The sequence below is a fragment of the Caretta caretta genome, chromosome 19, assembly GCF_965140235.1.
Source record: "Caretta caretta isolate rCarCar2 chromosome 19, rCarCar1.hap1, whole genome shotgun sequence".
NCBI classification, from domain to species: domain Eukaryota; kingdom Metazoa; phylum Chordata; order Testudines; family Cheloniidae; genus Caretta; species Caretta caretta.
Window position 1 is genome coordinate 19,212,292 of NC_134224.1, and position 15,167 is coordinate 19,227,458.

The following is a 15,167-nucleotide window of genomic DNA, read 5'->3' on the forward strand; positions in this document are numbered from 1 at the left end:
GCATTAATGGCAATGGGAGCTGCAGGGCTCTTAGTGCTTTGGGAAATCAGACCAATTCTTTAGATGCCTAAATATCGACTTAGATTGAGTGTCTAAGTGCCGTTGTTTAAAATCTTGGCCTAAACACTTTCACAAAAACAAACAAAAAAAAACCCAACCAAATCCACACACTGTTAGGATAATCAATGAAACACATGTAGGAAGACAAGAGAACACACAGAGCAATGCATATTCTTTATGTTTCCAGTAAATGAACTATCAGTTCACAGGTCATCTATGGTAGCAACTGAATGAACCTCTAAACAAATGCTCAGATTAACACAAAACTATATGTGACTCAAACAACATCCTGAAATCACAGACCGGATACACAGCGAGGCAGACACACATGAACTCAAGACTATAGAGATTGACATTCTTGTTTCATTTTGCTCAGTACAGCGTGATTGTTCTATGTATTCCTACAGCGAACAGAGTGTTCACGAACAGTACATGTGAGTGAAGACCCAGATATCAAGAGAGCTGCAGCACTGTAAGTTTCTCTGTGCTAACCCCCCGCTTCACATGAAAGGAATCACCCCTTTGGGTGAAATGGGAATTCAGTCTCCACCATCCACACAGATCTCAGGATCTAACAAGATGGACACCGGGGGCCAAATGCAATGTAGGTACCCCCTAGGGACTCTGCTGACACCACCAATTCAGTTGACCTCTTTCCATGAACATACCCAAAATGGTAATAAATCTTGGTCATTACTGACACAGACTAGGCTGAAAGTGCTGAAGCACAAAGTCCTCAAAGTCACCCAATTCCCCGCCTCCAAAGAGCCAGAATTTCTAACAGACACCCCCACACATATACATCACCGAAGACTCCTAGTTCTATAGCTTTCATCCAGCTAGTGTCATGAATCTGTCACTGCAGGTTTTTAAGAACAGGTTAGACACACACTTGTCAGGGATGAACTAGATAATACTTAGTCCTGCCTGAGTGCAAGGGGCTGGACTGGATGACCTCTCGAGGTCCCTTCTAGTACTACTATTCTATGATTCTATCAAAGGGCAAATATCTGAACACTAGTGCAGAAAAGAAGATGGTACGGAGGAGTCAGACCCTCAATATATAAGTGATTAGAAGAGGAATCATTCCCACTATCTTTTTTTTTTTTTTAAACATGCCTATTTTGACCCCAAGAAACACCATCGTTCTCCGATTTCACAAATGAGATAACAAAGCTTGCACCATTTCAGCAGCCAGAGCTGGGGACAGAACCCAGGTCTCTAATAAAATTGAGCCAAATCTCTTCCACTTTGTGAATTTTTCAGAAGCAATATGGCAAATTGGACAGTGTTGCCAACTCTCTCAGGTTTATAGTGAGAGGCGCAATTTTGGCCCCTACTGTAGGAGCTCTGGTGAGAGGAAGAGCATGTTACTCTCTGTCGACTAGCCCATACAAGGAGACGTGACATACACACATTTCAGTGGGTTACACAAGTATTGTAAGACAACAGTGAGATGCTGGGCACCAGAATTGGTTAAACAGCATAGCGTCTCTTGGGGTCACCTGTGGGGACTGATCCCTGGACTGTGGATATAAAATCATGAGCCACTACCACTTAAGATGAAGAACTAGATCTCTTCAAATGGACGCAGCTGCAGAGTATTATGTGGTCCAGCTGCTAACGGGTGATAAAGCCATACTGTTTTCATGTAAGTTACGGAAGCAAACTGCCACCCACACACTAGAGAGGAGGCAGGGGGAGTTCAGAAATTGGAACACAGTCCAAAAGACAGGATTGATTTCTGTTTCTCTCATTACTTTTGCGGCAATCTTACGATTTCTTGGCGTCTGACTCATAATTTTTTTAATTTGGGGGTTCACAATATTAGAAAATGAGAAAATCCAAAGGAAAATTCAGTGGTACAATCACTCATGACACCCTGAAATGGCTAATGCAGAACTTAAATGTTACTGCAATGTAACCATCTGTTTCAGTGGCTTAATACATAACAGGAACTACGGAGCTAAATACTATTATTAGCTAAGTAATCTCAAAGACAGTGTAACAGGCAATCTACATGCAGTGAAATGTGAGGTGAGGCAACAGGTCTTTTAATACAAGCCAATAGGCCAGTACTAATGTACCAGCAAAAAGGAAAGAAAGAGGATACCTAGTGCAGAGATGTTACACTGGGCAACACTGGAGAGGTGCTTTGTCCCATTTCACCTGGTACATAAATCAGCACTGAAGCAGTCAAGTAATAATTTGGGAAAACTGTAATCCCCAAGCATCAAACATCCCTGCAGTCAGCTTGCCAGTCCACCAGAATTAACTGAGAGTACATCAGATTTTTTACAAGATCTATTTAACACGACATTCCCACCACAGAGACAATGCACTTTAAACCTGAACAGCTGTCAACTAAACACATTATTCCCTCATTTCCAACTGTTCTATTATTGAAAGCCAAGCCTGCGGTCTTCTGTAAGTTCTTCCCTCTAAAATGCCTGGGAAGTTTGCTGGAAAAGCAATGGGCATGGGAAGTACAATTATATACATTGTTTGAAGAGAATTTAAAACCTTTAAAACAACTTTTCTGTTGACGTTTTACCAAAAGGAGGTAGTCCATAGGTCTGGGTTGTCTGTGGGTAGATGGCATAAGGTTGAGTCTGCTGTAGAGCTTGATACTGAGTCTGACCAGGATAAGGGGTCATCGTTTCGGATATAGGTACAGAAAGGATATGTGCATATGGCCTATAAAAAAAAGAATTAAAATGTTCATATTATGCAGCTCTCATCATGCACAAGAACATCCTGAAAGGGTGCTTTAGAAACATGTGCTAATTATAAATACAGAGACATTTGCTTTTTAAGGAACTCAGGAGGAGAATATACCAGCTGATAGACGCTCTTAGGCCTCATTTTCCGTGATGCCAAGCACCCACATCTCCAAATGAAGTCTTAAAGAGCTGTGGGTACCCAGCATCTCAGGGAAGTCAGGGTGCTTTCCCACAGTTTTAGTAGTTTCAGAAGAGTCTAAACGAGTTAGTGACAAGCTCCACCGGTTTCAGTAGGATTTGAGCACAGAGTTCCCTTAGAAATCCCAGCCAGTATCATTAATATCAATTAATCAAAGGGATATACAGTTACAAATGTTTAACTGTTAAAAAAGTAAAAAATGTTGCAAGCCAATTAAAGCCATCCCATCTGTTTGGCAACAAAGCAATGCCTTAGGACTTGTCCATACTACAATTTGTAAGTGCTTTAACACATTAACACACAACTGCAGCATGAGGCTCTGAGACTGCATGAAGGCAAATATGGGGAATTAAGATATCTAGAAATTATTGTGCAATGGGAGAAAATACTAAAATCTACAAGTATAGAAGAAGGCTGGGGCATCCTAAGACGAAAATCAAGGTGATGATGGCGATTTGTCTTAAAACAAGATAAAGAACAAGCAGATGACAATGTGGCTTGAAGCTCTGAGCTGAGGTTTAAAAAACTATACTGAAGTGACAGAGCAGGGAGCAACTGAACAAGACTAATCAATCAATAAAGGCATTCCAGTACCACAGTGAAAGGCACAGAATCTGGAAAGAATACCTGATAGGGAAAGAAAATAGCAGAATGAGCTAATAATAGCCAATAAGGTTAACAATATGAGAAGGGTTTTATAATAAAAACAACAAGGAGTCCTTGTGGCACCTTAGAGACTACCCAATTTATTTAGGCATAAGCTTTCGTGGGCTAGAACCCACTTCATCAGATGCATGGAGTGGAAAATACAGGAGCAGGTATCCGGGAAAAATAAACTAACATGAAAGTAAAGCCATTCATAAATGAGGAGGGTGAAATAGCAGTAACATCTCTTAAATGGCTTAATAAATGTTTTTTTAAAATCTAACTTCATCAAGAGAAATAAAGGAGATGTTTGGACAATTAGGAAGTAATGAAGACCTAATATTAATAAGAAGCAGGCAAGGGAACATTTAGGATTTCTGTGAGATCCATTTTTCTACAGTCCGGATGACACACATCCTAAGTTTGTAAGCTTACCAAACCATTATTTATGAAAAGTCATGGAGTACTGGGGAGGTACCAGAGGATGGCTGGCAGGGGAGAGAAGGCGGTATCAATCCTCAAAAAAGGAAAGACAAGTGATCCTAGAAATGACCAACAGGAAACTACATTCAACCGCTAATAAAACGGAACAAAATATGTAAAGTAAATGGTAAACATCTAGGCTGGGGTTTTCAAAGGAGGCTAAAAGGACCTCGAGTCCCAGTGACTAGGATTGGAATACCTAGCTCCCTTTTGAGAAAATGTTAAACAATGTATGAAGAGAACACTGGGAGATGTAACATCTGATTATTCCCATTTCCTTTACATTTGATGCTGACAGCTCCTTTTCCCAGGTATGCAAGTGCTTAGATGTCATCAGTGCCTAAATAAAGAGGGACAGTTGACGCTAAATATTGGTGAGATGGAAGGCATGTTGATGGGAAGAGGGAAATATCTGTAGGAAGTAGCAAACACCATAACATCTTCCATCAAGGGCATCTATTCTTAAATCATCAAGATGATATGCAGCATAGTGCCCAGAGCCCCTGACTGAGATCAGGGCCCATTGTGCTAGGTGCTGTACATGTATACAGTAAAAAACAGTTGCTGCCTTGAAGAGCTTCCAATCTTAGACCCAGTCTTACAAACTCATGCAAATGGTTAATTTTACATAAGCGAAACCACAGATTTCAGCAAAATTTCTCACACGGCTAAAGTCAAGCATGTACATGTTTACAGAACAGGGGCTAAACCAACAAGACATACACCAGGTAGAAGAAAGGGAGTATTATCCCCATTTCACAGATGGAGAACTGAGGCAAAGATAAATTGAGTGACTTGCCGAGGGTCACACAGGAAATCTGTGGCAGAGTGAGGAACTGAACCCAGATCTTCTGAGTCCCACAGGGGCCTTCCTAGATACCTCACTGCTACCAGATATCCAGGTAACCACAGCTGGTAAAGATATCTTTTTTCATCTGTGGCAAATCAGATAGAGGAGGACCTGGCATTGTGATCTGTACACTCACCACCTTCAAGCTAGATACTACAATGCACTGCCACCTGGGAATGAAGGCTCAAGACCGAAAAGGCTCATTATGGTTCAGAAGGCAGCAGTTTGCCTGCCCATCAACATAAACTGCCAGGTGTTCTACTTTTGACCCTCACAACTGTCCTTACTTTTTCCTGTTGTCTCCCGTAATTATTTGAGTCCCAGGCTCAGTGGATCCTCACCATAGGCTGGGGGAGAGCCCTTTAGCCATAGGCGGGCTTGCGCCTGCCCACCTCCTAGTAACCAATAGGAGGACACTCTTGCTGGCATGGAGCTGCTACTACTGGGCCCAGAGCACCCGCTTCAGCTTCGTCTGGGCCGGATTCCCGCCCCCCCAACCTCACCAGCTGGTGCTCTCCCTGGGCTACTGTTGCTCCTTGGGAGACCCTGCTGGCCTGCTCCCCAGAGGGGGAGTGAGGACCTCGCCACTGTTTTGCTACCACCTGTGGGGTCCCTCCTCCTGCCTGTCTGCTGGTTGCTGCTGTCTGAAAGCCTGCTGCTGCCTTGGGGAGGAAGAGGAGGACCTTTGCTGCTGGGAGAGCTCGCAGGACCACTGCAGGACACTGTGGAGGGGGCTTACTGCAGGACTGAGCAACTTTTTCCATCTTTGCTCTTGTGGTGGTGGTAGCTACTGTTGCTGTGGGGTGCAGGGGGAGCAGCGCAGAGCCCTCCCCCGGTCCATCTTTCTCCCCTCAATCACCACCACCACTCCTGCCCCCTCTATCACCCCCCCACCTACCACCTGGACCTGTTCCTCACCCCTCCGCTCAGCCGCTTGCCTTGCCCCTTTTTTCCACCATTTGGGACTGCAGCAGCAGCAAGCAAGGCCAGTGCTATGCAAGTACACGTGGGCACAAATGTCTTTCCCCTCCCTTTGGACTTGCCCTCCCCTCCTCTGCTACTTTCAGCTGGTGTATCTCCCAACCCTCTGCTTTGCCCACCGGCCTTCCCACAGCAGTTTGCCCTCTTTCCCCTTGCTGCCCATATTTGCCCCCACCCCCGCTCAGATCTCACAGCAGTGGTTCTGCTTTTTTGCCTGCCCGGCTCCAGTCCCTGGGAGTTTGCCTGCCCCGCCCTGGGCCCTGCAGTTTTCCTGCCCTGGCCTGCTTCCAGCCCGTTCCTTTCTCCATTGCCCTCCCCTCCCATCCCCTCCCCCACCGTCCAGTCCCCTCGTTAAGTGCGCCCATGTCCCACCCCTACGGGCTTGTGCCCCTTCCCCTTTTATGTTGAGCTCCTTTGTTCACTGCACCCCCCAATGATATTATAATCCTTCCCCTTCCCAGTGCAGCAGGAGGCACCAGTATTTCCAACATGTGTTGGTAATTGCGCCCCTTCCCCTCCCCTGCCTTGACTGGTGTCCCCGAGATCCCCCCACCTATCCCCCTTGGCGCCCTCCTCCCCTACTTGCAGCCAATTGTGGAGGAGTAGTTGGCCTTTTCTCCTCCCCTTTTCTCTCCTTTCCCCCCCTCTTTCTGGTGTGCGTCCCTGTCCCTTCTGAGAATGGCATGGGAAATAGCGGATGAGGCCCCCCGGGTTGACCCTGCTGCCCCCCATCAACCTGTTCCCCCATCCATCCCAAAAATAACAAACTACCAGGAACATATCAACCCAGTGTTCCAGACACAGCACTGTTTCCCCAAACACCCGGTCAAACTCAGAGCCCCAGTCCTGAGCTGTCCCATACCCATACCCTTACCATTTTTGTTCACCTCCCTTACTCCAGAGCCCTACACCATGACAATTTCACTCCTCAGGGACAAGGGAACTGTCAAGAATAATTCAGGGTGCTAAAAGGAGCAGAACTAGAAGCAATAGAATAAAATTAAGGGAAGGAACAATAAAGCTGAATATGAGAGGACACATCCAGTTACTGTTAGACTGTGAAACAGACTCCAAAGGGAAGTGGGGGAAGCTCATTCACTTGGAATATTTATGACTAGAGAAAACAAAGCACTGGAGACAACAGGGAACCCTTCCACACTCATCTATGTGAATTAGATCATGGGTACAATTTTCAAAAGGACCTAAGTGACACAGGAGCCTAAATCCCACTGAAAGTCAGTGGGGTTTGGGCTCCTAGATCAGTTAGATTCATTTGGAAATTTTAGCCCTTTCCTTTCTCTCTCTCCAGTGTGTCTGGATTTTATACATAAGGAAACGATTTTATACATAAGGAAACGATTTCATTTTCACTCATGTCCAGTTTGTTTATTCACTGACTACCTTGGGCTTGAGTCTATAATACATTATGTTCTCAGTCATTGCTAAGGTATCATGTCACTTAGTAATCACTAAAGGCCCAATCCAACTCCCACTGAAACCAATGGCAGTCTTTCCATTGGCTTCACCGTGTGCTGGTCTGGGTCACATATGCAGCAATGCTAATTTGTTGTCTCTAAATATACCATTCTGCAATGTCAAATGTTCTACTAAATGCAGGTTGAGATGGTAGGAGGGGAAGGTTAATATAAGAATGGACATAGTGGATCAGACCAATGTTCCGTCTAGCCCAGTATCCCGTCTTTCAGCAGTGGCCGACGCCAGATACTTCAGAGGGAATGAACAGAACAGGGCAATTATCGAGTGATTCAACCCTTGTTGTCCACTCCCAGGTTCTGCAATCAGAGACTAAGGACACCCAGAACATGGGATTGCATCCCTGACCATCTTGGCTAATTAATTGCCATTGATGGACCTACACTCCATGAACGTATCTAGTTCCTTTTTGAAACCAGTTATAGTTCTGGCCTTCACAACATTCCCTGGTAGAGAGTACCACAGTTTGACTGTGCATTGTGTGAAGAAATACTTCCCTTTCTTTGTTTTAAACCTTCTGCCTATTAATTTCATTGGGTGACACCTGTTTCTTGTGTTATGAGGAGTAAATAACACTTCCTTATTCACTTTCTCCACACCACTCACAATTTTATAGACCTCTATCATATCCTCCCTTAGTCATTTCTTCTCCAAGCTGAAAAGTCCCCATCTTTTTAATCTCTCCTCATATGGAAGCTGTCCCATATCCTTACCATTTTTGTTGCCCTTTTCTGAACCTTTTCCAATTTCAATATATCTTTTTTGAGATGGGGCGACCACATCTGCACACAGTCTTCAAGATGTGGGCGTACCATGGATTTATATAAAGGCATTATTGTAGTTACTGCCTTGTTATCTATCTCTTTCCTAATGGTTCCTAATATTCTGTTAGCTTTTTTGATTGCTACTGCACATTGAGCAAATGTTTCATAGAACTGTCCACAATGACTCCAAGATCTCTTTCTTGAGTGGTAACAGCTAATTTAAACCCCATCGTTTTGTATGTATAGTTGGGACTGTTTTCCAATGTGCATTACTTTGCAATTATCGACATTGCATTTTATCTGCCATTTTGTTGCCCAGTCACTCAGTTTCGTGAGATCCTTTAGGAACTCCTCACAGTTTGCTTTGGACTTCACTATCCTGAGTATCATCTGAAAACTTTGCCAACTCGCTGTTTACCGCTTTTTCCAGAACATTTATTAATATGTTGGTCCCAGTACAGATCCCTGGGTGACTCTGCTATTTACCTCTCTGCATTCTGAAAACTGATAATTTATTCCTACCCTTTGTTTCCTATCTTTTAACCAGTTACTCATCCATGAGAGGACCTTCCCTCTTATCCCATGACTGCTTACTTTGCTTAAGAGCCTTTGGTGAGGGACCATGTCAAAGGCTTTCTGTAAGTCCATGCATACTATATCCACTGAATCACTCTTGTTGACATGTTTGTTGACTCCCCTCAAAGAATTTTAATAGATTGGTGAGACATGATTTTCCTTTACAAAACCATGTTGACTCTTCCCCAATAAATCATGTTCATCTATGTGTCTGATCATTCTATTTTTTACTGTAGTTTCAATTTCCCTGGTACTGAAGTCAGTACCAGCTTGTAATTGCTGGGATCGCCTCTGGAGCCTTTTTTTAAAAACTGGTGTCACATTAGCCATCCTCCAGTCATCTGGTGCAGAAGCTGATTAAACTGATAGGTTATGTACCACAGTTAGTAGTTCTGCAATTTCATATTTGAATTCTTTCAGAACTAAATCAAAAGTTTTAAGAGTTTAGAGAAAAATGCAGTTATAAAATTTAGAACCAATTGTTCAACTTACTTTGCAGAATATAGCTGTGAGGTATAGTCATTTGGTGACCTTGGGATGTAATCAGTGCATGTCAGAACTGAAAAAGAAACATTTTATACAACAGAATTGTAAAGAAAGGATTTTTTTTAAATTACACAATTTATAAAAAAGTAACAAAACTTAACGAATCACAGTGAAACATGAGCACATCTCACAATGTGTTCTAATCTGACAAACGATGTAAGTTTTTGGAGTGCTTTAGATATGTGGCTTAAAAAATATTTACAAACATGTGCTGTTTAAACAGGGTGAAAAATGTAACTTCCTGCCCCTGTAAATAAGTGCAACATTCAAAGCAGCAAGTTGTCCCTTCAGAGATGATAACACCAGAATCTGTGGCTTTCACTGTACACCTTGATTTTGGGAGTGTGACAAATCCCCTGAACATTCTAAAGTTCTGCACATGCACCGATGCCTCACTTCAGCACGCGCTGCACTGAAAACCCCATGGAACCCAGCTGTTACCAGAGCAGCTATGGTGGCTAAGGGATAGAGAGACTGCGAGGTCAAGTTGAGCCAGGCTCTGCCCCCGGACCCCTCTCCTCTGCCCCCAAAATACATGGGCCCAGCAGCCCATCTTCTCCTTCTGGTGGCACTACATTAGGCAGGATCCCCCCAACCCATCTCTTGGGGACAGGACAAGAACTCATGGAGCAGAGAAACAGCCTGGCTGCTGCCAGAACAGCTGTAGCAGCAAGGGAGAGAGTACCAAGCGTTACCACCTGCTCTGGATCCTGCACATGGCCCTGGCAGCCCACTTCGCCCTTGGGGATACCACATGAGACAAGAGTTCACCTATCTTCCATGGGCAGCATAACAGGGCCAGTCTGAAAACACGTCCACTTAGCCTCAGCGCCTGTTCAGAAGAGCCTGCCATATCTTGTCCTTGGCTATACTGTCTGTAAAAGGGGGCTACTTAGTCAAGTCATTGCTTCTGTGGTTATCCATCCTCCTCTAGTGGCTTGTTCATATACAGTAACAGCCTTCTGCTTCCAGCTAATGTACTTAGCCCTGTAGCTCAAGTAGTACATCTGAGGTACAGTTCAAACACTAATAATGTGAAGTTCATTACAGTTGTTCAAGCCAATGTTTTTACTTTTTTCTGTTTAAAAACGCAAATGGAAATTTAAAAAGTTATCCGGGTTGCAAAGGCAAGCACTCAAAAGTGCACAAATGTCATATTTAATGTTGTGCGTGTGCCTTATGATACACTCTATAATTACATGGTCACACACTGTTTTTTCCACAAGACCTCTGCCTCATTCAGTGCACAGGGCAGTCGGTGTTCAGGGAATGAATCAGGGCTGTGCAGTAAATAAGGTCACTCTAGTCTGTGGGCTCTCTGCCTCGTTTGCTCTAGAAGTTGGACGGCACACAGAGAATGAGGAAGGGAACTGCTGGAAGAAAAAGGGTGGTCCTGGGGTAAAGGCATTTAAATGCCACTTAGAACTGGCTTCTAGCCTGGCTCTCCCACACACTTCCCATGCTTCCTCAACCAGTGCTGTGGGGCAACTGGCCACTGGCTGCATGTCCCTCACTTGCTGGTTGCCCAATGTGACAACCCAGGGGCTGGATACACAGAAGTGCTGAGTGCTCAGAACAGTGAGGCAAGTCAATGGGAGCTCAGTGGGAGCTCACTTACCACCTCTGGCAGCAAGGCAGTGAGATGTGGAGTTGTAGGCACAGGAGTTGGCAGTCAGGAGGATCTGAGTTCAGATCCTGGCTCTCGCACTGATTCAGCTTGCATCCATAAACCTCTTTCTTTGTCTCTGTTTTCACGGTTTTGAAATTGGGATGATAAATACTCTCCTACCTCACAGGAAAGTTGTGAATATAAACTCATTAGTGTCTGTGTGGCTTTCATACTATATCAATGAGAGCCACAGAAGAGCCAATGAGCATATTACTAATTCTGTATTCAGCGCAGGGCTTGGATGGGGCACGATAAATAAGGCAAAGGCCACACACTGAATGATGAGCATAAGAGCTGCCTCATTCCCTGAGTGCTGTCTGCCCTGTGCATAGAATGAGGCTGAGGTTCTATGGAAATAATAGGGTGTGATTATGTAATTAAAGAATTGTATGCACTGGGGGGCTAAATTACAGTTGCACAGGCAACCTTCAATTGACATTTTGACTTTGCAACCAAAATAACTTTCTTTTAATTTAGTGTTTTGGGATGTAGTTTAATTATACAATGTAATCCAGTATGATATTACAATCCTGAAAACATACAGTCTGAACCTTACAGAAGCTGCTTAGTATTGACCATTGAATGTTGTGGGTTATGAGTAGAGATGACAAAGAAAGTCTCAGGGCTTGTCTATACAAAGGGCTAGTGCATGGCAAGATGGGATGTGAATCTACGGCGCACTAGCTTGCCGCATACTAACTAGCCATGTGGGCCCTGCAATTTTAAACTAAATGTTCCCTAATGTGCTTTGCCCTTCTACTGAACAGCAGCAGGTCAAAGTGCACAAGGGGAGAGGAGGTTATTTTCCTGTAATTGGGCATTCTTTGAGACGTGGCCCCTTTCTGTATTACACTGCGGGTTACGCATGCACACCATGCGACTGGAGTCAGAATTTGAAAGTTTAGTCCATTGGTCCTGACTCGCCTTGTGCTGCCGTCCAAGGAGATAAAGGGCAGGGCAGACAGACTGCGTCTCCGGTTCCTTCTCCACTGTGAATCAGACAAATACAAAACACAGGGGAAGGGTGGGTAGTGGAATATAGATAGCGATCACACATCTCGAAGAACCTGCAGTTAAAGGGAAGTAATCTCCTCCTCTTCTTTGAGTGATGGTTTCTATTGTATTCCACTGTGGACGATTGGCAAGCAGTACCTTAGTTGGAGGAGGATGCAAGGATGAGGGTGGAAGGCTCATGCAAAGAACCACCATGCTGAAGGATGCATCTGCCACCGAGTCCTGCACAAAGGTATAGTGTGTTGCAAAGGTGTGGACAGAACCCCATGTGGCTACTTTACAGATCTATGAGAGGCACAACCTGAAATAATGCTGTGGTCATAGCTTGGAGTGAGCCCATACCTCTATTGGGGGAGGTTTGACAGCTGGTAGCAGAGTATAATGCAGCTAGAAATCCATTTGAAAGATTCTCTGGGTGGAGATGGCCTACCCCAAGTCTCTCTGCTACCTCAGTAAATAGACTTTCTGATTGGTTTCATTCTCTGCAGGCAGAAGGCCAGAGCTCATTGAACGTTGAGGGAATGGAGAAGATGTTCTTCTGCAGATGCATGTGGTTTCGGGAAGAAAACAGCTAAGTGAATGGACTGGTTAATCTGAACCCTTAGATAAGAATTTCGGGTATAGGCGTAAGGAAACCTTACCTTTGTGGAAGACTGTAAATGGCGCATCTGCCATTATAGCTCTGAGTTCCTGTATCCTCGCCGAAGTGATAGCAACAAGAAAGGCAACCTTCATGGAGAGGAGGGACATAGAGCAAGATGATATTGTCTCAAAGTGGGGCTTCATTAATACAGAGAGTACCAGATTCAGGTCCCATTGAGATGCAATTGTTTGGAGAGATAGGAAGGTTCTGAGGAGGCCTTTCAAAAATCTATCAGTTAGTGGGTGTGTAAAAATAGAGTAACCTTCCACAGGAGGATGGAATGTGCTGATCACCGGTAGGTGGACTCTCAAAGTGCCAAGAGCAAGGTCCAATGCGTACAAGGACAGAATGTGGTCCAGGATTAGGAAATATCAGTTGCTTCTGGTAAAACTCCTTTATGTTGTGCCCAAGACGAAAACCGTCTCTACTTAGCTCAGTAATATTGTCTACTGGAATTTTTCCTGCTGTTTAGAGAGAATGTCTTGTACCACTGAGGAACATGCCTGTTCTATAGTTGATGCCCATCCACGTATCATGCACTGAGGTGGAGTGGACATGGATTGGGGTGCTTGATCTCACCATTGCACTGTGTCAAAAGGTTGGGAAGTACGAGATGGGGATCGGTGGGTGGGACGACATGAGCAGAAGATTGGGGAAGCAGAACTGTCTGGGTCAGAAGGGGGCAATCAGAATGACTGTTGCCTTGTCTTGATGGATTTTGTGGAGCACTTGAGGTAGGAGCGGTACAGGAAGGAAGGTATAGGTGAGCTGGTGTGACCAGAAGAGAAGAGGGCCAAAAGAGGGCCTCGTCCTGAGAGCAGTAACTGAAGGCTCCCCTGGAGCAGTACGTGATGTTTGTCTAAGAAGCAAATAGGTCCTTGGTTGTGGTCCCCCATTGCGCGAAGATGTCACATAGCACTGCATTGTGAAGTTCCCACTCGTGATTGATCGCAAAATGTCTGCTGAGTGACGTTGTAAGCACATTCTGCATCCCCGGAAGATAGGCTGCGGATAGGCTGATCTGATTGCTGATGAACCAGTTCCAGAATTTGACCACTTTTGTGCATAGAGAGGCGGATCTCACTCCTCCTTGTTTGTTGTGGTAAAAAAAGAGACTGTGGTGGTGTTGTCCAACATGATCAGAACATGATGACAGCAAATGAGTGAAAGAAAGGATTCACATGCTTTTCTTACCGCTCAAAAGTTCTAGGACATTGATGTGCATTCTGGATTCTTGAAGTGTCCATGTCCCTTGTGTGGTATGGTCATCCATATGTGCTCCCTAGCCTAATAGTGACATGTCAGTGATGATAGTTCTGTCCAGGGAAGAGGGAAAAAATGGGGACTCCCATACATATGCAATGTGGGCCTGTCCACCATAGGAGGGATGATAGTATCTTGGGTGGGACTGTCAGCATGAGGTTCATAGACTGAAGGTTCAGTGAGTACACAGACTGAGGCCATATCTGCAGGCAGACAAGGTGAAGTCTAACAAAGGGGGCACGTAGGCACATGAAACCCATAGCCACGTAGAGAGAGGCACATCTTGGCTGGTACAAAAAGGTTGTTCGTGATGCGAGCTATGACAACATTCATTGCTTGAACACTGTCTGTAGGCAGGTATTCCTGTGCCATGATAGAGTTTATGCTAGCTCCAATGAAGTCCAATGACTATGTGGGGTTAAGGATTGACTTCTTGATGTTGACGCTGACTTCTAGTGAAGCAAGGAGGCTGAGTAACATGAAGGTAGATGAGTGGGCTTCTTGGCAGGACCTGGCGGCTAGGAGCCAGTCGTCGAGGTATAGAAAACCAAGGAGACCATAAAGCCTGAGAACTGCTACTACAGAAAATACTTTGGTGAAGACTCAGAACAGTAGCTATCCCAAAAGGCAGTACTCTGTATTGGAAATGGTTGGAGCGCACCATAAATCTGAGAAAATGTCTATGGGCAGGGTGGTTGTTGATGTGGAAGAAGCATCCTTCATAATGGAGAGCTGGGAAACAGATGCCTTTTTCTAAGGATGGAATTATTGTTGCCAACGCCACTACGCGAAACTTCAGTTTGCGGATGAAGCAAGTGAGGTGGCAGAGATTGAGGTTTGGTCTCCAGCCACCCCTCTTCTTGGGTATGAGGAAGTAGGTCGAATAGAACCCGTTCCTTGATATGCTAGAGAAACGTGTTTTATTGCTTCTCGTTGTAATAAAGAGTTCACCTTTTGGGTAAGAATACTGTTGCAAGAGTGGTCCCCGAAGGGGGGGTCTTTGAGCATTACAAACTCGATTGTATAGCCACAGCTGATGACATTCAGCACCCACGTGTCCATTGTTATCACACTCAAAGCATGGGAAAAGAGTGCTAAAGGACCCCCAAATGGAGCGGAAGAGTCATGAGTCTCTCAGTGATTATCGGCTCTCAAGTTTGTGTCAAAAATACCTCTTGGCTTGAGGATGGGGGTTGAGACATTGAAGCCTGTGGGGGGGCCTGGATAATTTGGACCTCTGGATCTTTTGTTGCTTTC

The 15,167-nt window shown here is 44.7% G+C and overlaps 1 protein-coding gene across 1 annotated transcript in view; it reads right to left on the bottom strand.

Annotated features, from left to right (window-relative positions):
- EYA3 (EYA transcriptional coactivator and phosphatase 3) overlaps positions 1–15,167 on the bottom strand; it is a 138,912-nt gene that overhangs the window by 55,306 nt on the left and 68,439 nt on the right. Inside the window, 2 exon segments of the mRNA XM_048825899.2 lie at positions 2,615–2,757; positions 9,268–9,334. Coding sequence (XP_048681856.1) covers positions 2,615–2,757; positions 9,268–9,334 — 210 coding nt within the window.